Raw genomic sequence first — 22,139 nt, forward strand, 5'->3', positions numbered from 1 at the left:
CTGTGTGTATGTGTGTGTATAGTGCGTATGTTATTATGTGTGTGTGTGCGTGCGTGCGTGTGTGTGTGTGTATATGCGTGTGTCTGTGCCTGTGTGTGTCTCTTCACAGTCCCCGCTGTTCCATAAGGTGTATTTTTTTATAGTTTTATTTTAAATCTTATTTTACTGCATGCATGAGTTACTTGATGTGAAATAGAGTTCCATGTAGTAATGGCTCTATGGAGTACTGTGTTCTCAAGTCTGTTCTGGACTTGAGAAGAGACCTCTGGTGGCATGTTGTGTGGGGTATGCATGGGTGTCTGAGCTGTGTGCTAATAGTTTAAACAGACAGCACGGTACATTCAACATGTCAAAACTACTCACAAATACAAGTAGTGATGAAGTCAATCTCTCCTCTACTTTGAGCCAGGAGAGATTGACATACTGATGTTAGCTCTCCGTGTACAATACTGGGTTACTCCAAGCAGTTTAGTCTCCTTGCTCAATTTCCACAATATTCATTACAAAATGTAGTTGAGGTTTAGGGTTTAGTGACTGATTTGTCCCAAATACAATGCTTTTATTTAAAAAAAATATTAATGACTAACTTATTTCTTGCCGCCCATTCTGAAACTGACTGCAGCTCTTTGTTATGTGTTGCAGTGATTTCACTTGCTGTGGTATCTGACGTGTATAGTCAGCATACATAGAAACACAGGCTTTACTCAGAGCCAGTGGCAGGTCATTAGTAAAGATTTTAAAAAGTAAGGGGTCTAGATAGCTGCCCTGGGGAGTGCCGGATTCTACCTGGATTATGTTGTAGAGCCTTCTATTAAATAACACACTCTGTTCTGTTAGACAGGTAACTCTCAATCCACAATATAACAGGCAATGTGCCCTAACACATACATTTTCCAGCACCAGATTATGATCAATAATGTGAAAAGCTGCACTGAAGTCTAACAAAACAGCTCCCACAATCTTTTTAATTATCAATTTCTCCTAGCCAATCATCAGTTATTTGTGTAAGTACCGTCCATGTTGAATGCGCTTCCCTATAAGGGTGCTGAAAATCTGATGTTAAATTTGTTTACTGTGAAATAGCATTGTATCTGGTCAAACACCATTTTTTCCAAAAGTTTACTTAGGGTTGGTAATAGGCTGATTGGTTGGCTGTTTGAGCCAGGAAAGGGTGCTTTGCTATTCTTGGATAGCAGAATAACATAAGGCTCCTCCACACACTTTCCCCCATGGCCCTGCAATACAAACTCAATTCAAAAGGATTTATGTAATGCTTTTTGTCAGTACATATATTTCAGTCATTGAGCCCAGGCAGCATGGCAGCAAGTTGTTTTCTCCTGTTCTGTGATCCATTTATATATTACTGACATATAGCTACCTCAGCCATGTCCAGACCTGAGGAACAGAGAATGTGGTTTAGCCACACACATCGTCTGGATTCACAAACTGCAGCCTCAGTTATAAGCTTTCGTGAAAGGCTAAGTACAGTATGTTCAAAAACATGAGTGAACCACGGTTCAAATGTGCTTGAATCATTTAGGACATTACCTAATTGCTCACTATATCAACAAGACTAACCCTAGCTCTTGTGAACTTAATGATACTCCAAACCGTAACAGGTTTTTATAGAAGATTCACTCTCTTGCACACATTTCTGACTGACAAATATACTAAAGAGGCACTTACAAGACAGACCAGGAAGAAGACTAATAACATGCAATGTAATAATCACTTCATTTTCAGATCGATTAAAAAGCCTCCTACTTTATGAAATTAAACATTGGTAATATGAGTTTAAACCTAGTACTCATTACAGATAAGGAGATATACAAAACGAGGTAATCTTTGAAAAGAAATGAGGCATGATGATTTCTCCAATTAGTCAAAAAGCATTGTTCACGGAAGCAAAGGATTAAGTTAATTAAAATAATGATTTTCTGCTTTTGCTGCTGCTTTGTATTGAGAGGTCAAATTTATTCTCTAATATAATAGATTACATTTACAGTGTCTGGGCGGACAACCCACCCCTAACACACACACATTCTCTGTCCAACTCCAAACAATGCTGCCATGAGGTCCAAAGGCTGATTATTATCCCCTACGTGGGGATCCCTAATCCATGGTTAATCTGGGCTTGATGGTATTATTAAAAAAAAGAGAGAACTCCCACCCACTGCCCCCACCATCCTCCAAAATATAAGCCTCCACAGAGACCTTAAAGATCAATAGCAGACCTGAGCAGAGTAACTGCAGGCCATGTTTACAGATTTAGTGTGCATCGAGCTGAAAGATGTGGGCCTTGGTCCCAGTATCAGGTAGCATTCTGCCCCGCTGCCCAAGTGACATCTAAAATCGGAAGTTTTTTTGATTACTCTCTGTGTTTGATGTAACACACATTCCCCCAGGGGGAGGGGAAGCCGGGCATAGACACAAAAATGGACCTTCACTACCTTTAAAAAATATATATTTAACCTTTATTTAACTAGGCAAGTCAGTTAAGAACAAATTATTATTTACAATGACGGCCTACCCCGGCCAAACCCTAACCCGGACAACGCTGGGCCAATTGTGCGCCGCCCTATGGGACTCCCAATCACGGCCGGTTGTGATACAGCCTGGAATCGAACCAAGGGTCTGTAGTGACACCTCTAGCACTGAGATGCAGTACCTTCGACCACTGCGCCACTCGGGAGCCCGTCTGTCTTCATCACATAGTGAGGACACATGCACAGTTGAACCATTCGCAGAGCTATGCGACGGTAATAGCCTTTGTTAACAATTGATCTGTGTTGTTATGTCTATGATGTTACATACAGTATTTGAAACAAAAGACGAGTAATTTCTGCATGCTTAGAAAGGTCAGCAGGACATGGTTGTTTTGGCTGCAGTCGACCGAATTGTAATGAGGACAATGAAACATTCCGTTGGGCCTGAAAATGACTGTTTATGAATATACAGTATGAGAGACATCTCTATAGAATGGCTTCGATGTTGTTGTATAAAGTATAAGACAGTGAGATCAAGATTCCTCAGTAACTCTCAGGAGCCCTTCAAAAATACAGACTGTTTCAGATGACTGACAAATGCATGAAAATGAGCCACAGTGCTCCCAGTTTGTGTCTCATCATTCTAACTATCATCTGTTTGAACTAGAGGATGCCACACAGGGTGTTGTTGAGTCTTGGGAAAATCTTACAGACACAGTCCCATTTTCCACCCAGCCCTCCATAAATTGAACGAGCATACTAAGTATGCAAATACGATTAACAATCCTATTGTTCTGCGCAGGCGAGAATCAGTTATTTTGTAACAACTGGTTCAATTCAAGTCAGCATAATGAGTTCAAATCAAATCAAAGCAAAAAGGAATGAACCACGGAGCAACTGCAGTTCTTCAGATGCAGTACGGAGAAGGAGAGGAAGAGAAACCGCAACATCATTTTGCGACTGAGGATGAACGTTTTTTTTCTTTTTTTCTTACAAACACATTACACAATTATCTTCTACTCTTGTGATCTGAAGGTGTTTCCTTCAAAAAAACTTTTGCATTTCAAAAACAAACTTAAATACAGTACTCCTACACTATTGTCCACAGGGACATAAATGTACTGTATACACTACGTGAAAGTATAGAGAAGTAGGTCATTGTGGATAAGAGGAAAGGACATACAAGCCCATCCATGGTATACAGTAAATAAAGAATCTGTGCTTTGTGGATCATCACCATCATCGCCCAGGAAAGGTATTTGTTCCCAGCTTATTCCATACAAGGCCCACTCTCACACTCTCTCTAGCCAAAATATTATATAAAAAGCTTACTCCATTTGTATGGAGTAAACTCTAAAAGCAGTGAATCAGATTATGCACACTGGTTTACTAAAACAGATTGTTGCAGTTTGGTATCGGAAACAGTGAGAGACCTCCTCTCTAGGGAGTCGCGACCTATTCAACTTTGCCCATGTGATAGTATGGAGCTTAATTAAAATAAGATCTACAGTATTAATGTCTCACGGTGACCAAAGAAAACAGGGGAATTATTCAGCTGCACATAATGTGTTTTTCCATCACACCATTTGTATACACAAACACCTTATTCAGAGAATAACAATGACCTGGTATGCTCAGGAAAATAGATAAATAACAATTCCAATACAATAATCCTTGGCACAACCAATGACTCAAATCACAAAATCTGCCAATAACAGAAGAAATGTTTGAGAGGTACAGGTAATAGTAAAATACTATTCCTATTTGTTTGTGTCTGTGGCTTTGACAACGGTAATCCTGTGGAGAAGCACGATACCTGTCTCAACCAAAACTAAATGAGGTATTACTTGTTCTTATACAGCAGCTAAATGACCATGTTTCATTTCCAGCAGATCTCATTCTAGTCTCTTGTATTCAGGCCGTTCAATCTGTATTTGGCCAGTGCGCCCCCAGCTTAATGAATCTGTGAGCCGGTAAATGGGCACATGCATAAAGATGAAGCTGTCCATTTAACCACAGCGATTGAAGTGGGTTATGTGATAATAGTCGTGGACACACATGTTGTTTGCTCTTGCTGGGTAGAAAGACGGAACACCATGCACCAATTTGGTCTTGTCGATGCACAGTTGCAATATATCAGCGACAGCTGTTGATTAAAACTGTCTGGGTCCAACCATGTAATGTGTCACTAGAATGATGGTGAGGGCCTAGAGAGGGATCCTCATGAAAACAACACTTTCATTAGTAAACCAGAGTTATATATTGCCCTGGAGAAAGTAAATAAACACCTTAAGGCTTATTCAAACCAGGGAAATACCCTCAAAGCAAAGCACTTGAAATATTCAAAGAGTTATGCATGTCCATTTACACAGCAGTATTTCTCTGTGGATCAATGGAGCATGCAGTTCTGATTTATGCTCTGTGTAATGGCTTTTAGTTAGCCTGGTTGCAGAGTTATTTGTACTTTTTAGCATGGTTTGATTGGTTTGACAAAAATAAGTCTGAAAAGTTTGCTAATGCACAAACAACTTTGGCAACCAGGCAGGCACTTCAGGCAGTAGAAGGTGGCAATTACAATAACAACGCTCTCAGCCAGACATATTAACTAGAGAGATACATGGACAGATTGGCCCTTGTTCTCCACCAGGTTGCTCTTGAATTGGTGCACATCTATAGAAGAGACCAACCCCTGCTTGAATATGTATTTCACAATCTACCCTCTCTGATAGTTCCTCCTAAGACTTAGAACAGATGGGAAGTAGTGTGGTGGTGGTTGCAATATGCATGATGACCAGAGCTCTTCCACTCTGCCAGATGAGTCAGAGGGACATAGTCATCATCAACGGTTTCACTGTTGGTGTCATAATAATGAAAGTGGAAAGAAAGTGTACCAAAACACGCCTCAGCCCAGCTTGATCGAAAAAAAAGGGAATTGGGAGCTTGACTGAGGGACTCGAAAATCCCCCAAAAACATTCCTAACCCCAGGAAACTTCAACGGGTGATTATTCAGGAAAATAAAGAAAAATGGTCACTCTGTCTGTATTGATTGGAGTATAGATTGAAGGGACATACAAACAGGCTTATGTTTCGGCATAATGACCTTAGATTCAGCCTGAATCAGTCTGGGAGTTTCCACTTCGATAAAAGCCAATCCATGCATGTCCTTTGAGTTTGAGACAGTAACATAAGAGTAAGGAGTAAGGATGCTGGGAGCTGTTGATCGATATAATAACATATAGTAGTAACACTTAACTGCTCTCAGAAAATGGCATCATTACCACATAAGACGTAAAAACTATCAGGGGTACCAATGCAATAATGATGAAGAACGGGAGGAAGAAAGACAAGACGACAACGATCATGATGATGATGATGTCCTGTATCTCATTCAGTACAATAACTGCAGCTAACAATGTGCAGAAATCAGTTGCTAAAATCAAAGTCATTCTGACAGATTGGTTTAGGGGGTGGGGGGTCCCCTGCAATCTCACCCATGAAATCTAGATTTGTTGTGGTTAAAGCTTTTTTTTCCTACACCCTGTCGCCCCAAAGAGCTGTGTATTGATTGCTTTGTTCCTCCTCAAATGAGGAAATGAATTGGAGTGTTGAGCAGTACAAAAGGTAAAGGCAACCAATTAAAATGGCTACGGCCTGTAACCAAAGTGCAATACTCAAAACACAGCTCTTACTGACGTCCTACCATTGACACAGAAGTTGCTTTCTGGTCTGCTTTGCTTTGAGAGTAAGATTGAGGCACATTTTCACAGAACGAGCCCATAAGCAGTAACCTGATCTTGATTAAAGTGCACTTAACCTATTTAATCCCATGGGTCACAAAAGTGAGAGCTTTACAAGCTCTAAAGAAGTTAAAGTTGTACCTCTAAACAAATGTATCATATTATGCATTATTAAGGTGTCTAGTATGATTCACAGAAGTTTCATATGATTTCTCAAAATCGTCACAATTTCTCCAAGGTGTACGTTTACAGATGAATTTGCCACCAGAAGTCTATATTCCACAACTTTTAAAAAATTGTTGAAATGTTTTAATATTTTCTTTGCAAAAATAATGTAGTTGACATACAGTATGTGCCTTCATTTTCAATGTTTTGTTAATGCCCGTTCAATACGTTGTTTTGTTAATGTCAGTATTGCTTTGTAACCTAAGCTTTGTGCCTTGTATGTGATTTCATTCATTTTACAATGATATGGTATAGAATATATTTATTCCATTATTCCATTAAGATGACTGATATCTGAAACACAAACTCCTGAGGGAGGTGTTGAAAGAGAACCTATGCTATGGCAGAAACCCTGTATGTGTGGGCGGTAGACAACATGGTTTATCTAGAGTACACATAAATACAGACTGTAGCAGAAAATTGAGCCGTACTGCAGCAGTTCCTTGCTTTAAGATTATCGATCTATGCCTGGTTATCCATTCAATTATCACATTGTCACATTTACATAAATGTAAATACTAACAATGTTCTTAATTATAAGGTTCTGGCTTCTAACTCTTTAGATCCAATAAACACACGTATATCCGTGCCTATCCATTCTGCACACACAGTAAATTGTGTCTATAGTATTTTTTTAAATGATGAAGTGAAGATTTCGACATTTTGTGTACGTGGGTTGCTTTCTCAAGGCTGCATTTTCCTTCATTATGTTTTGCAGACCACCTTTGATTTTCCTAAATCCCAAAGTGTCAGTATCAATTGAGGACAACTCAAAGAAGGAAGATGATCAGAAGAGATTTACTTAACATGAGTTTGTGCATGTGTTTTCAAATCACTGAGGCTCAAAATGTTTTCCTGTCCTGCTCCTTTCAGGATCTTTCAATGGCTGCTTTGAATAGCTTATCTTTGATAATACCCTAAAGCTTTTCAAAACCTCCCACCATGGCGATGTTGTTTTAAATCCAGCCTGCTAAATTTTTTATTCTGCGTCTGCTAGGCTTTGTAGTTGGATTTTAGGGAATTGATTTTAGTGTGGGCTGTGTTGCCCATGCCAACCGAGCAGAGTTTTTTTTAAAGCTGGGGAATGAGAGAGAGATGTAGGTGTGAGTCGTGATGTGCAGTCAGACCAGAGTGATGCAGTGTGGGTAGCAGGCCTCTGCCAGAGGCTTCGAGCAGCTCACAGATATATGAGATCGTTACACACACAGGGAAAACAACTACCTACCATCTTCATCAGGTACACTCTTCCTCTCAAGGTTAATTAATGTTGTTTTTATATGGGATTTTAAGAAACATTTGTGTGTTGAAAATGCCTAACCACTTGTATAATCTATTTGCATACACTTCAAACAGACATAAACTAAGTGTACAAAACATTAAGGACACTTTCCTAATATTGAGTTGCACCCCCACAGTTGTGTCAAGTTGGATGGATGTCCTTTGGGTGCTGGACCATTCTTGATACACACGGAAACTGTTGAGCATGAAAAACACAGCAGGGTTGCAGTTCTTGACACAAACCGGTGCGCCTGGCACCTACTGTACAACCATACCCTGTTCAAAGGCACTTCAATATTTTGTCTTGCCCATTGACCCTCTGTATGGCACACATACACAAACCATGTCTCAAGGCTTAACATTTTTTAACCCCCAGCCCTTCATCTACACTGATTGAAGTGGATTTAATAAGTAACATCAATAAGGTATCATGGCTTTCACCTGGATTCACCTGGTTAGTCTATGTCACGAAAAGAGCAGGCGTCCTTAATGTTTTGTACACTCAGTGTACATACCCCACCAGGCATGCCACTATGGGTTTCTTTACGGTACCAAACCAAAAACAGATTTAACGTTACTCACCACATTTTATGCTCTGCAGTGCTAGCTAGCTGTAACTTATGCTTTCAGTACTAGATTCATTCTCTGGTGCTTTGACTGGGTGGACAACATTGGGTGGTCAGTTCATGCGGCAAGAGCTCTGATAGGTTGAAGGATGTCCTCCGGAAGTTGTCATAATTACTATGTAAGTCTATGGAAGGGCATGAGAACCACGAGCCTCCTAAGTTTTGTATTGAAATCAATGTACCCAGAAGAGGACGGAAACTAGCTGTCCTCCAGCTACACCATGGTGCTACAATACAGATTGTTGTTGAGGCTACTGTAGACCTTCATTGCAAAACAGTGTGTTTTAATCAATTATTTGGTGACTGGAAAACATGTAGTATAGTTTTATCTAGAAAGAATAGCTTTTTTAATGTTTCACTATTTGTATTTTTATGAAATTCACTGAGGATGGTCTTCCCTTTCCTCCTCTGAGGAGCCTCCAGTGGCATAGAGCCATGTCATTGTGGAATGCTCTGCCTCCAGAGGTTACTCGGGCAAAAAGCAAGTCGAGCTTTAAAAAACAGATACCAAATCTTCTTGTATCCCAGCGCCTCACCTCTTTTCTAAATATCCAATTTAACGGTACTGTATATGAATATGTACAGTGCCTTGCAAAAGTATTTATCCCCCTTGGTGTTTTTCCTATTTTGTTGCATTACAACCTGTCATTTAAATATATAATTTTATTTGAATTTCATGTAATGGACATATACAAAATAGTCCAAATTGGTGAAGTGAAATGAAAAAAATAACTTGTTTCAAAACATTCTAAAAAAGTGTTGAGTCCATATGTATTCACCCCCTTTGCTATGAAGCCCCTAAATAAAATCTGGTGCAACCAATTACCTTCAAAGTCACATAATACGTTTAATTAATGCCACCTGTGTGCAATGAAAGTGTTAGATGATCTCAGTATATATAAATCTGTTTTGAAAGGACCCAGAGTCTGCAACACCACTAAGCAAGGGGCACCACCAAGCAAGCGACACCATGAAGACCAAGGAGCTCTCCAAACAGGTCAGGGACAACATTGTGGAGAAGTACAGATCGGGGTTGGGTTATAAAAACATATCCAAAACATCCCACAGAGCACCATAGAATCCATTATTAAAAAATGGAAAGAATATGGCACCAAAACAAACCTCCCAAGAGAGGGCCGCTCACCAAAACGTACGGACCAGGCAAGGAGGGCATTAATCAGAGAGGCAACAAAGAGACCAAAGATAACCCCGAAGGAGCTGCAAAGCTCCATAGTGGAGATTGGAGTATCTGTCCATAGGACCACTTCAAGCCGTAGACTCCACAGAGCTGGGCTTTATGGAAGAGTGGCCAGAAAAAAGCCATTGTTTAAAGAAAAAAATAAGCAAACACATTTGGTGTTCGCCAAAAGGCATGTGGGAGACTTCCCAACATATGGAAGAAAGTACTCTAGTCAGATGAGACTAAAATGTAGCTTTTTGTCCATCAAGGAAAAGGCTATGTCTGGCGCAAACCCAACTCCTTTCATCACCCCGAGAACACCATCCCCACAGTGAAGCATGGTGGTGGCAGCATCATGCTGTGGGGATGTTTTTCATCGGCAGACACTGGGGAGATTTGAGATGGGGACATTTGAGACTTGAATGGAGGTTCACCTTCCAGCAGGACAATGACCCGAAGCATACTGCTAAAGCAACACTCGAGTGGTTTAAGGGGAAACATTTAAGTGTCTTGGAATGGCCTAGTCAAAGCCCAGACCTCAATCCAATTGAGAATCTGTGGTATGACATAAAGATTTCTGTACACCAGCAGAACCCATCCAACTTGAAGGAGCTGGATCAGTTTTGCCTTGAAGAATGGGCAAAAATCCCAGTACCGGGATGTGCCAAGCTTGTAGAGACATACCCCAAGAGACTTGCAGCTTTAATTGCTGCAAAAGGTGGCTCTACAATGTATTGACCTTGGGGGGGTCGGGGGGGAGTGAATACTTACGCTCAAGTTTTCAGTTTTTTTGTCTTATTTCTTGTTTGTTTCACAATAAAAAAATATTTTGCATCTTCAAAGTGGTAGGCATATTGTGTAAATCAAATGATACAAACCCCAAAAAATCTATTTTAATTCCAGGTTGTAAGACAAAAAAATAGGAAATATTCCAAGGAGGTAAATACTTTCGCAAGCCACTGTATATATGAATAATGTGAAAGTATTTTTGTTGTCTCTTGGTGTCTTTCTAATATATAACTCTTGTTAGAATTTAATGTCACATCTTCTGTTATTGTCTCTATCTGTTCTGTACTTTTGTCATCTATTTTTACGTTTAATGTGGACCTCGGGAAGAGTAGCTGCAGCATGTGCAGTAGCTAATGAGGGTCCTAATAAACAAAACGTAAATCTAGAAATTATGGACTTATTTCGGTTAGTTATTGTCTGATGTTATACACATTTTCCTAAGACTGCCTTGATATTTACTGTAAATGCTTGCGGTGACCATGCCGTGGTGTAGAGTCATTGACAGTACAGTAGTACTTACCTCGTGGGACAGGTAGAAGGCAGCGATCCCCAGGGGCCAGAAGCAGCACACCATGGAGAAGACGCTCAGGCCCAAGTGGTCTCTTGGTGGCATCATGAGGAAGTTGTCCTCACTCTCCGAGTCGCTCGAGTACTCGCTCTGTGAAAGCACAGAGTGAATACTTTGAGTGAATACTGCATGTCAAGAAAGGAGAGAGGTCTACAGAAGACTGCACTGTAGCGCATCATAGGGTGGCCTTGCTAATGTTTCGTTGAAATGATTTTCTGTCTTTATAGACTACAGATGACCTCTTGTTTTCCTCACCTCAGCACAGGTTTGTAAATACACTGACAGCTTGCACAGTTGGGCTCTCTAGCAGTCGATTTGCACCGGGAGGGCCCTGTACATATGTTCACCCAGACAGGGGCACGACTAGCCATGCCAGCTGGACAATGATGGGCAAAAAACAACCCACCACCTCGCTCTCTCTCTCTGCTTCCTCTCTCTCTCTTAGACACAGTGCCTTCAGAAAGTATTCACACCCCTTGACTTTTTCCTAATTTTTTTGTGTTACAGCCTGAATTCAATAATAATAATAATAATCAGGTTTAACATTATTTTTTAATGACTACCTCATCTCTGTACCCCACACATACAATTATCTCTAAGGTCCCTCAGACGAGCAGTGAAGTTGAACCACAGATTGAACCACAAAGACTAGAGAGGTTTTCCAATCCCTCTCAAAGAAGGTCAGCTATTGGTACATCAGACATTGAGTATCCTTTTGAGCATGGTGAAGTTATTAATTATGCTTTGGATGGTGTATCAATAAACCCAGTTACTACAAAGATACAGGCGTCCTTCCTAACTCAGTTGCCAGAGTGGAAGGAAATCGCTCAGGGATTTCACCATGAGGCCAATGGTGAATTTAAAACAGTTTAATGGCTGTGGCAGGTGAAAACTGAGGATGGATCAACAACATAAACCTAAATAACAGAGTGAAAAGGAAGTCTGTACAGAGTAAAAAATATTTCAAAACATGCATCCTGTTTGCAATAAGGCACTAAATGAAAACTGCAAAAAATGTACTTTATGTCCTGAATACAAAGTGTTATGTTTGGGGGAAATCCAACACATCACTCACTGAGCATCACTCTTTATATTTTCAAGCATTGTGGTGACTGCATATTGTTATGAGTATGCTTGTCATCGGCAAGGAATAGGGAGTTTTTTTAGGATAAAAAAAAAAGAAATAGATCTAAGCACAGGCAAAATCCTAGAGGAAAACCTTTTTCAGTTTGCTTTCCAACAGACATTGGAAGACAAATTCACCCTTCAGCATGACAATAACCTAAAACAAGGCAAATGTACACTGAAGTTGCTTACCAAGATGACATTGAATGTTCCTGAGTGGCCTAGTTAAATTTGACTTAAATCGCCTTTAAAATATATGGCAAGGTGGTCTCCTGAGTGGTGCAGTGGTCTAAGGCACTGCATCGCAGAGACTGGTGGCACAGTCGGCCGCGACTCACCGCGATCGGGAGGTCCATGGGGCGAAGCACAACTGGCCTAGGGCGTCGTCCGGGTTAGGGAAGGTTTGGCCGGTAGGGATGTCCTTGACTCCTGTGGCGGGCCGGGCGCAGTGCACGCTAACCAGGTCGCTAGGTGTACGGTGTTTCCTCCGACACATTGGTGCGGCTGGCTTCCGGGTTGGATGCGCACTGTGTTAAGAAGCAGTGCGGCTTGGTTGGGTTGTGTTTCGGAGGACGCATCGCTTTCGACCTTTGTCTCTCCCGAGCACGTATGGGAGTTGTAGCGATGAGACAAGACAGTAACTACTAATAATTGGATACCACGAAATTGGGGAGAAAAGGGGGTAAAAAAAAAAAAACATTTGAAAATGGCTGTCTAGCGATGATCAACAACCAACTTGACAGTGCTTGAATAATTTTTTTAATAATAATATGCAAATATTGTACAATCCAGGTGTTCAAAGTTCTTTCAGGCTTACCCAGAAAGACTCACAATTGTAATCGCTGCCAAAGGTGATTCTAAAATGTATTGACTCAGGGGTGTGAATAGTTATGTAAATTAAATATTTAATGTATTTCACTCTGAAGAAATCTGAGAGAAAAAAAATCTAAAAACATGTTTCAACTTTTTCATTATGGGGTATCGTGTGTAGATTGAATCCATTTTGAATTCAGGCTGTAGGGCCATGCTTTATGGCCTTTAAAAAAAAAAGAGCTGCTTTTACCTTAATTTCCAGCATGATCCACTGGGTTTGCTGCAGGTTGAACGTTCTAGGAAATGTTATTTTAATTGTCTCCAGTCAATCAATCAATCAATGTCTGGTTGTGCATGTGTGTTTGGTTGGGGAATCGCCTAAGTCAGCGGCGGCGTACCTCTGTGACCTTAATTGCACAAAGCCTATTATTTGTCAGGGAATACTATTTGTAGTTCAGTGATTCTAAACCTCACTTTGCACAAGCTGATCCTTTCCAACGGACTTGTAAATTGTAGCTAAAAATGGGTCAGTTAGGCGCAGTTAAAGGGGAGAGTCAATCAAACCAACTGCAATATACTTCCATGGTTGGTTTCATTGACTCATGCTGGAAATACTGGTGAAAGCAAAGTGCCCCCCAGAAAAAGCCAAAAAAGCATTGCCCTAATTATGAGGACATTCTTGTCCTGGGGGTGGATTAGCAGGAATCCTTGCACCTCTTCAGAACTCTAGCTAATTAACTTCAGATGGTTTCTGAGCAAGACGCCAAAGAAATGTAATTCACAAATCTCATTCCAGACACAGTGCCTAAATCCGACGGTAATGGAGTCAGAAATGTGGCTGCATAATAGAAGAGTCAGATGCTCCATTAACTAGATTCTGAGACAGACTTCAACATTCTATGAAAAATACCAGAGTACCCAGTAAATGATATATGATAATTGAAGGGACTTAGATAGTAACTTAGACAGCCTATGTAAATTTGGAAGGATTAGACATGTTTTACTCCACAAGTACTGTAAGAACATTGTGAAGGGCAGTCCAATAACAGAAACCCACGGGAATCGTGTTAAGTGTGCGGTACCGTATTTGTTATTCATTTTAAGGATAGTAATCCACAATAATTATTCTGTGGGTACCTCATACAGTTGAAGTAGGAAGTTTACAAACACCTTAGCAAAATACATTTAAACTCAGTTTTTCACAATTCCTCACATTTAATCTGAGTAAATATTCCCTGTCTTAGGTCAGTTAGGATCACCACTTTATTTTAAGAATGTGAAAATGTCAGAATAATAGTAGAGAGAATGATTTATTTCAGATTTGATTTCTTTCATTATATTCCCAGGAGGTCAGAAGTTTACATGAACTCAATTATTATTTAGTAGCATTGCTTTTAAATTGTTTCACTTGGGTCAAACGTTTCGGGTAGCCTTCCACAAGCTTCCCTCAATAAGTTGGGTGAATTTTGGCCCATTTCCTCCTTACAGAGCTGGTGTAACTGAGTCAGGTTTGTAGGCCTCTTTGCTCGCACACACTTTTTCAGTTCTGCTCACAAATGTTCTATAGGATTGAGGTCAGGCCTTTCTGATGGCCACTCCAATACCTTGACGTTGTTGTCCTTAAGCCATTTTGCCACAACTTTGGAAGTATGCTTGGGGTCATTGTCCATTTGGAAGACCCATTTGCGACCAAGCTTTAACTTCCTGACTGATGTCTTGAGATGTTGCTTCAATATATGCACATAATTTTCTCCTCATGATGCCATCTATTTTGTGAAGTGCACCAGTCCCTCCTGCAGCAAAGTACCCCCACAACATGATGCTGCCACCCCCTGTGCTTCACGGTTGAGAAGGTGTTCTTCAGCTAGCAAGCCACCCCCTTTTTCCTCCAAACATAATGATGGTCATTATGGCCAAATAGTTCTATTTTTGTTTCATCAGACCACATGTCCCCATGTGCAGTTGCAAACCATAGTCTGGAGTTTTATGGCGGTTTTGGAGCAGTGGCTTCTTTCTTGCTGCGCGGCCTCTCAGGTTATGTTGATATAGGACTTGTTTTACTGTGGATATAGATACTTTTGTACCTGTTTCCTTCCAGCATCTTCACAAGATCCTTTGCTGTTGTTCTGGGATTGATTTGCACTTTTCGCACTAAAGTACGTTCATCTCTAGGAGACAGAACGCGTCTCCTTCCTGAGCGGTATGACGGCTGCGTGGTCCCATTGTCTCGTTCTGACCTTAGTTCCTTTGTTTTGTCTTTGTTTTAGTATGGTCAGGGCGTGAGTTGGGGTGGGCAGTCTGTTTGTTTTTCTATGTTGTATTTTGCGCTTGGCCTGGTATGGTTCTCAATCAGAGGCAGGTGTCATTAGTTGTCTCTGATTGAGAATCATACTTAGGTAGCCTTTTCACACCAGTGTTTCATGGGTGAATGTTTTCTGTGTCTGTGTGTTCCACACGAAACTGTTTTGGTTTTCGTTTCTGTCTTTCACTTTGTTATTTTGTATTTGTATAGTGTTCAGTTTGTATTATTAAAATGGACACATACCACGCTGCAAATTGGTCCGACCTCTCTTACTCCTCATCAGAGGAAGGACGAACGTTACACCCATTGTGTTTATACTTGCGTACTATTGTTTGTACAGATTTTTTTTGCTCCCAAGGATGAATCAGACTTGTGGAGGTCTACAATGTTTTTCTGAGGTCTTGGCTAATTTCTTTTGATTTTCCCATGATGTCAAGCAAAGAGGCACTGAGTTTGAAGGTAGGCCTTGAAATACATCCACAGGTACACCTCCGATTGACTCAAATGATGTCAACTAGCCTATCAGAACCTTCTAAAGCCATGACATCATTTTCTGGATTTTGCAAGCTGTTTAAAGGCACAGTCAACTTAGTATATGTAAACTTTTGACCCACTGGAATTGTGATGCAGTGAATTATAAGTGAAATAATCTGTCTGTAAACAATAGTTGGAAAAATTACTTGTGTCGTGCACAAAGTAGATGTCCTAACCGACTTGCCAAAACTATAATTTGTTAATTAACAAGAAATTGTGGAGTGGTTGAAAAATGAGTTTTAATGACTCCAACCTAAGTGTATGTAACCTTCCGACTTCAACTGTACATTATTACATTGCTGTGTATTTCAAAGAACCCACGTTGAGAATCCACTGAGCTAATTTTGTACTGAATAAGGGCCAAATGAAGAAGGGGAGTTTTTTGTTGTTGCTTTCTCTAAAGTATTACAACATACCGTAATAAAGATCTTATTAACTCTAATTAAGAATGCGCTATAAAAAGGGTGTTCACCTTGACTGCTCCAGTGACAACCACCAGAAACCATGGCAATACCAGAAACCAACAGTTTAGTATTGCCCGGCAAACATTTAGTATATAAATAACTAGTCTTTGAAGGTCACATAAACACAGGGATAGGGAAATGATATATCCACAAGATAGCCATCTGAGCCCACATACAGTACATGTCTTCTCCTGCCTGGTCTGTCCAGAAGCCTCCTGAGCAGGGTAATGCCTGGGCTGTGCTACACCTGAATCAGAACAGTTGGCAGAGACAGTCAGACGCAGTGGATACCCAGTGGTCCAGACTGCCTCTCCCTTTTCCTCCTATTTCTCTTCTTCTCCCATCTCCTCCGTTCTCCTCTATCATCTCTCCTCCCCTGTCTCCTTTCACCATATCATCTCCTTTCTCCTCTCTCCATTCTAACCTCTCTGAATTCTCAACAGAGCCTCTTTCATGCTGAGGCAGCCTATGAAAAGCCTGATATTTATCAGATGTCAAGCATAAAACGTTGCTCTCTGTGAACAGCTTCAAGGACCCAAGTGATCTTTGTCCTTCAGACAAAAACTTCCGTAATCCATCTGGTCCATTTGTATTTGGCTCTAAATGCAATAATAGAAACATATAATAGAAACTTCTAACCATACAGAAATACATTAATGTGTTTCATACATATAGCCATCCCTTAAAATGTTTACATTCTAATGTATTATGATAAAAGACAGAGCCCACAAGCCTTACCTCCAGCTCTTGGAACTCATCATCATCGTCAATGTCATAAGACAGGGTCTGGATCTTTGCATCATCCACAGACAGTTCCAGGAACTTTCCATCGGCAAACATCAGCCCGTCCGTGGAGGCAGCAGAGGAGCCGGATGCCAAGTCCTCTATGAAGGTGGTCTCACAGCAATCCCCGACTCCTCCATCCCCCCAGGCCCGCAGCATGTTTTCAGAGTACAGGATCAGGTTGGGCCTGAAGCGGGGGTCCATGCCCTGGGGCAGAGCGCTGGGGTTGAGCAGCTGTGGGGGTCCCCCTCCTCCGCCCACCCCCTGACCATTCTGCTCCTGCTGAGGGGACAGGTTGACCACCATGTGACCCTGGTACTGGGGGGCCGAGTACACCGACACCAGCCCTTCTTTAGTCTCTACCATCAAGCTGCGGGTGTTGATCAGACCGTTGTGCTTGCAGGAGGCCAGCCCTGCATTCCTTCCTCTCCCGATTGGAGAAGTCATCCGCTGGGTGGGGGGCTCAGCCTCCACAGCCTGGCTCGAGCCTGACCCCGCTCCCTGTCCTGGTCCACTCTCCATACTGGCTTAGAGAGCTGGATTGTTTGATCAAATCCCCTCCTCTTTAAAGGCCTCTCTCATAGGGGCCTTGGGTTGGGGAAGGCATGGGATGGCAGGCTGCACTCTCCTGTGGGAGGTCATATTATAATAGTTTAGCAGATAAAAAGGTATTTTGTATTCAATTTGCCTTGTTGTTCTTTTCATCAAAAGCAGTATAAACCCCGACAAAGCTTTAAACCCTTCATACTTCCTCTATTTAGGTTACTGAATTGGTATTTCAAATGAGAAAATAATAATTTTTAAATCAGTGTTGGGCTTTCTGCCTATTTTCATGTAGTCTTGCACATGTTGACTTATTTTGGTGAATCCAGCTCAGTCAGAAACATGGCCAGGTAGAGGGTTTAAGAAAAAGTGAAGAGGAGTGTTTTGTCAATTAACATCCACCATCTCTGTGAAGATTTAATGGCACAGCTGCTAGTCACAAAACATAAACCCTGCCAAGCATTAAATCCCAAGGTGTTCGTTGCTGCCTAAGGCACTTCTAACTCCCAACCTATTTCACTTTGCCTTTTATCTGGTGGGGTATGTACCAACAAATACATTTTGTTGGCAAACACCCGCATGCACATACACACACAAAAACACACACATGCACAGCACACACGCCTCACCCTCGATCCCTCTCTCAGCCTGCAAGATTTTGGTTCTCAACCATGCAAATGTAGTCCCTGCATATGCAGTAACGTTTCATGTCAGAGCCATTGATCATCTATCGGCATGCTCTACCTTGCCAAGGCCTGGAATGAAAAGGCCATTTTTGCTAGGTTCAGCAGTAAACTGTGTGTGCAGGATGAGAAACGGGCCACTGCAGGGGAGGCTCTAATGGACAAGACATCCTGGGCAGTTTTTGAGTGTATTGCCACAGACTGTGAGAACAGATTCCCGTGCAGAACCCTGTGACCAATTAAACGCCTCACTGAATGTGGGAGGTATTGGGACTCCCTTGGCTTAATTTCAAGCCTTCATTTGTTTGCTTTTCGTCTTTTGCTGAAGAGTTCAATGACCTGCTTTGCATTCATGGCCTCGGGGAAAGTTAACCAACAGCTTTAAAGCATGTTCTTGCTTTAATTAGCTAATTAAAGGCTCCAGTGGAATTAAAATGGACTGCCACTGTTCCCTTTCTATCACCTTCAATGCTCAAAGCCAATGTCAAAGCTAAAGCCTATTGGAAGGAGAGTCCTTCAACTGTTCAACATTGCAATCTCTATTTACATTATGAGAATATCTAGCAGGTCACGTTTTGGCTCAGTGGCAGTCACAACACAGTGCTATCTCTGAGCATATGACCACAATTGGCCCTCACAAGACCAAGCTTTTAAAGGCTTGACTCGGCACTGAGCCTCTGAAACCATTGGTATATATAACTAGCCTTGCAATACAGACAATAATGGGAGTCATTATTCTGAAAAGATACTAGATGGGCCACTTTGAAAGGGACTATAGCTCCCTGTTGACAAGAAGTCAATGAATTGAGAATGTGAAATGAAGTGACAATTGGTACCCCTTGCAACACTAAAATACAATGGAAACAGTGAAGATCATGTTTCCATACAGTCCAATGACCTCTATTGACATTTTTTTTTAAATACAGAAAAGTACATGTTTGGAAGCTATCAATCAGGCCAGATAATGTTAACGTTTTCAAATAATGAGTGTTAGGGTAGCCTACCAGTCGACAATTTAACTTTCCATGAAAGCAATGTACAGTATCTCAGTTTGCGGGTTATAGCCAGGCTAAGGGTTGACCAATTTCCTTGAATTTTCATAGTATACATAGTGCATGCAATACTGGTTCAGTAAAATAGCCTAGTCCATTTGAATGAATTAGAGTGTAAACTAATCCAAGTGTAGGACATGACACATGTGAATGGAGAAGTAGGCTAAAACATGGTCAGCACCGGATCAAAATAGCCGCACGAAGTCTCCTCCGGTGAATGGAGGAGCTATCCATGGTGCTGTCATTCAAGGTCCTTTGTTTACCTTGTTTGTAATGAGCACCGGACCGTCGTCAGGGCCCAGACATCCATCACTCATCTTGAAACAAAATCAGCCTTATATGATATACAGCCCACGCGGAAATGCGGCAATATCGTTGATGTTATTGTGAAGCATATGTATCAAAAAAGCTAGTAGCCTACCCTTTTGGTCAATTTATCTGCATCGCCCAAAAAAACGAATCATTGAAAATACCAACTGGGCAAAAACTGGTTGAATCAACGTTTTTTCCACGTCATTTCAACAACCACAAAAATACATCTGATGACGTTGAATCAACGTGGGAAACTGATTGGATTTGCAAAAAGTAATCAACATAAGGGAATTTCGTCTTTTTTTCACCCAACCTTTAACCTAAATCCAGTGACATAGTGACATTTTGTTGAATTCACATTAGTTTACATCTCAACCTAATGTAAATCAAAACTAGACGTTTAAATGACGTATTTTCCCAGTGGCTAACTAACATTTATAGGCTTGCTTGTGTTCTTCGCACACTCCTCAATTCTTTAAAACCCAATGTCGTGAATAAAATTGACAAATGTAGGTTACGCTTATATTTGAATTGTGAATCATTTACGAAGACAGTGTTATTTGGTTATGCGCTGGTGTCATCTTGGTGCAATCATTCATTGCTGTAACCTACTTGTTCGTGATCTGACTGGCAAGGCATTCACACACACACTTACCTTCCAAGGTGAAAGGGCGTTCTGCGGCGAATAGGCTGGATCCCGTGGGAAACATAAGTGGACAGAGGGTTTATCAATCCGTCAGGGCTCGTTCCCTTTCTCTGGTAATTATCTACAAGCTATCCCAAATACATCTAGCCAGAACTCCGAGTCTCCGCCTAATCTGCCCAAAAGTGTTAAACCCAAGCCCCAACAGTCCGATTTCCACCCTCCAAAAAGCAGAGCAAAAAACATCAGTCAATTACACTTTTCTTTTGTGTGCCTGCAATGGGGGTGTTGCAGTTGGCTTCTGCTCAGATTGGATGAATCCAGCGGGGAACAGATGCAGCAGCATGCAAGCAACACAAGCTACAGACATACCACAAGAAGAGCATCTTACTTGTGAAGCGAAGGCAGCTGCACTGTGCTTTGTATGTGAATGTGTCGAATAGAAACCTTTCAGACCTTACCTAGGCTATCAGTTTAGTGTTGGATGAAGGTCCCAAGCAAAATGGGACAGTTTACCCCATGGTCCTAAAGAATGCGGGTTCTTTCAACTCGTTTTCATACTTTTTCATGCTGAAATATAGGGGTTTTGAAGAGGATTACATTATCAATGAACCATCAATATCAATGAACCATGGTTAAGTAACCCATCTGCTACTATTATATTAGGTAAATCCTTTACCTCATTTTATATTTACAAATATGACAATGTAATGTTGTGGTTGTTGAAGGAGGCATTAATTGAGTTTCTTGCTTGCTGTTGCTTGTCATATCAAATAATCGGATGCTGCCCCCAGGTGTATCTGTGCTTGAACAACAAGAGGTGCTACTTTAAATCTTACTGAATGTCTTGTTGAACAGAAATTAAATTCAAAGAATGAATCATTTTTTGCATATATTTGCATAGTCTTTTGATCTAAAAGACAATATATTTCAGCACTAGACAGCTCCAATTTACAGATAAAATAGATTATGAACTAAGCTAAGCAAAAAAGACAAATCCTCATGAGTGATTATGAAATTGTGTAAACATCCTGATTGAAGTGTGACCAATCAGTTTCAAATATAAGTTTGCTTGATTTTGCTGATTTATTCTAATCAAATGCTTTCCTTCAAGATCTACATGCATGCATGAGCTTGTTGTAATGTATTCATGTTTTCCAAATGTTGTTGTGTTAGAGCCTGAATTTAAAATGGATTGATTACATTTAGTTTTTTTTTGTCACTGGCCTACACACAATACCCCATAATGTCAAAGTGGAATGATATTGTTATGGCAAGCCTAAATAAAAAATGTCTTAACAAGTCTCAAAAGTTGCATGGACTCACTGTGTGCAATAATAGTGTTTAACATGATTTTTGAATGACTACCTCTTCTCTGTACCCCTGCTTAGCTCCATTCCATTTATTTATTATCCTCCCCAGTCCTTACCGATGACAAGCATACCCATAACATGATGCAGCCACCACTATGCTTGAAAATATGGAGAGTGGTACTCAGTAATGTGTTGTATTGAATTTGCCCCAAACATAACACTTTGTATTCAGGACAAAAAGGTCATTGCTTGGCCATGTGTTTTGCAGTATTACTTTAGTGCCTTGTTGCAAACAGGGTGCATGTTTTGGAATATTTGTATTCTGTACATACTTCCTTCTTTTCACTTTGTCAATAAGGTTAGTATTGTGGAGTAATTACAATGTTTTTGATCCATCCTCAGTTTTCTTCTATCACAGCCATTACACTCTGTAACTGTTTTAAACTCACCATTGGCCTCATGGTGAAATCCCTGAGCATTTTCCTTCCTCTCTGGCAACTGAGTTAGGAAGGACGCCTGTATCTTTGTAGTGACTGGGTGTATTGATACACCATCCAAAGTGTAATTTATAACTTCACCATGCTCAAATGATATATCTACCAACAGATGCCCTTCTTTGTGAGGCACTATAAATCTGTTTGAATTTCGCTGCTCGACTGAGGGACCTTACAGATAATTGTAT

The 22,139-nt window shown here is 40.9% G+C and overlaps 1 protein-coding gene across 1 annotated transcript in view; it reads right to left on the bottom strand.

The window, feature by feature from the left end:
* The window catches only part of LOC115113301 (synapse differentiation-inducing gene protein 1-like), a 37,166-nt gene extending 15,889 nt beyond the window's left edge, over positions 1-21,277 (bottom strand). The window contains exons 1-3 of the mRNA XM_029640813.2: positions 20,157-21,277; positions 16,867-17,539; positions 10,843-10,980 (exon numbers count right to left, since the gene is read on the bottom strand). Coding sequence (XP_029496673.2) covers positions 10,843-10,980; positions 16,867-17,433 — 705 coding nt within the window. The 5' untranslated portion in view covers positions 17,434-17,539; positions 20,157-21,277. The remainder of the gene's footprint in view (positions 1-10,842; positions 10,981-16,866; positions 17,540-20,156) is intronic.
* Between the last annotated feature and the right edge of the window lie 862 nt (positions 21,278-22,139).

This window comes from Oncorhynchus nerka, linkage group LG28, assembly GCF_034236695.1.
Source record: "Oncorhynchus nerka isolate Pitt River linkage group LG28, Oner_Uvic_2.0, whole genome shotgun sequence".
Classification (NCBI taxonomy): Eukaryota; Metazoa; Chordata; class Actinopteri; order Salmoniformes; family Salmonidae; genus Oncorhynchus; species Oncorhynchus nerka.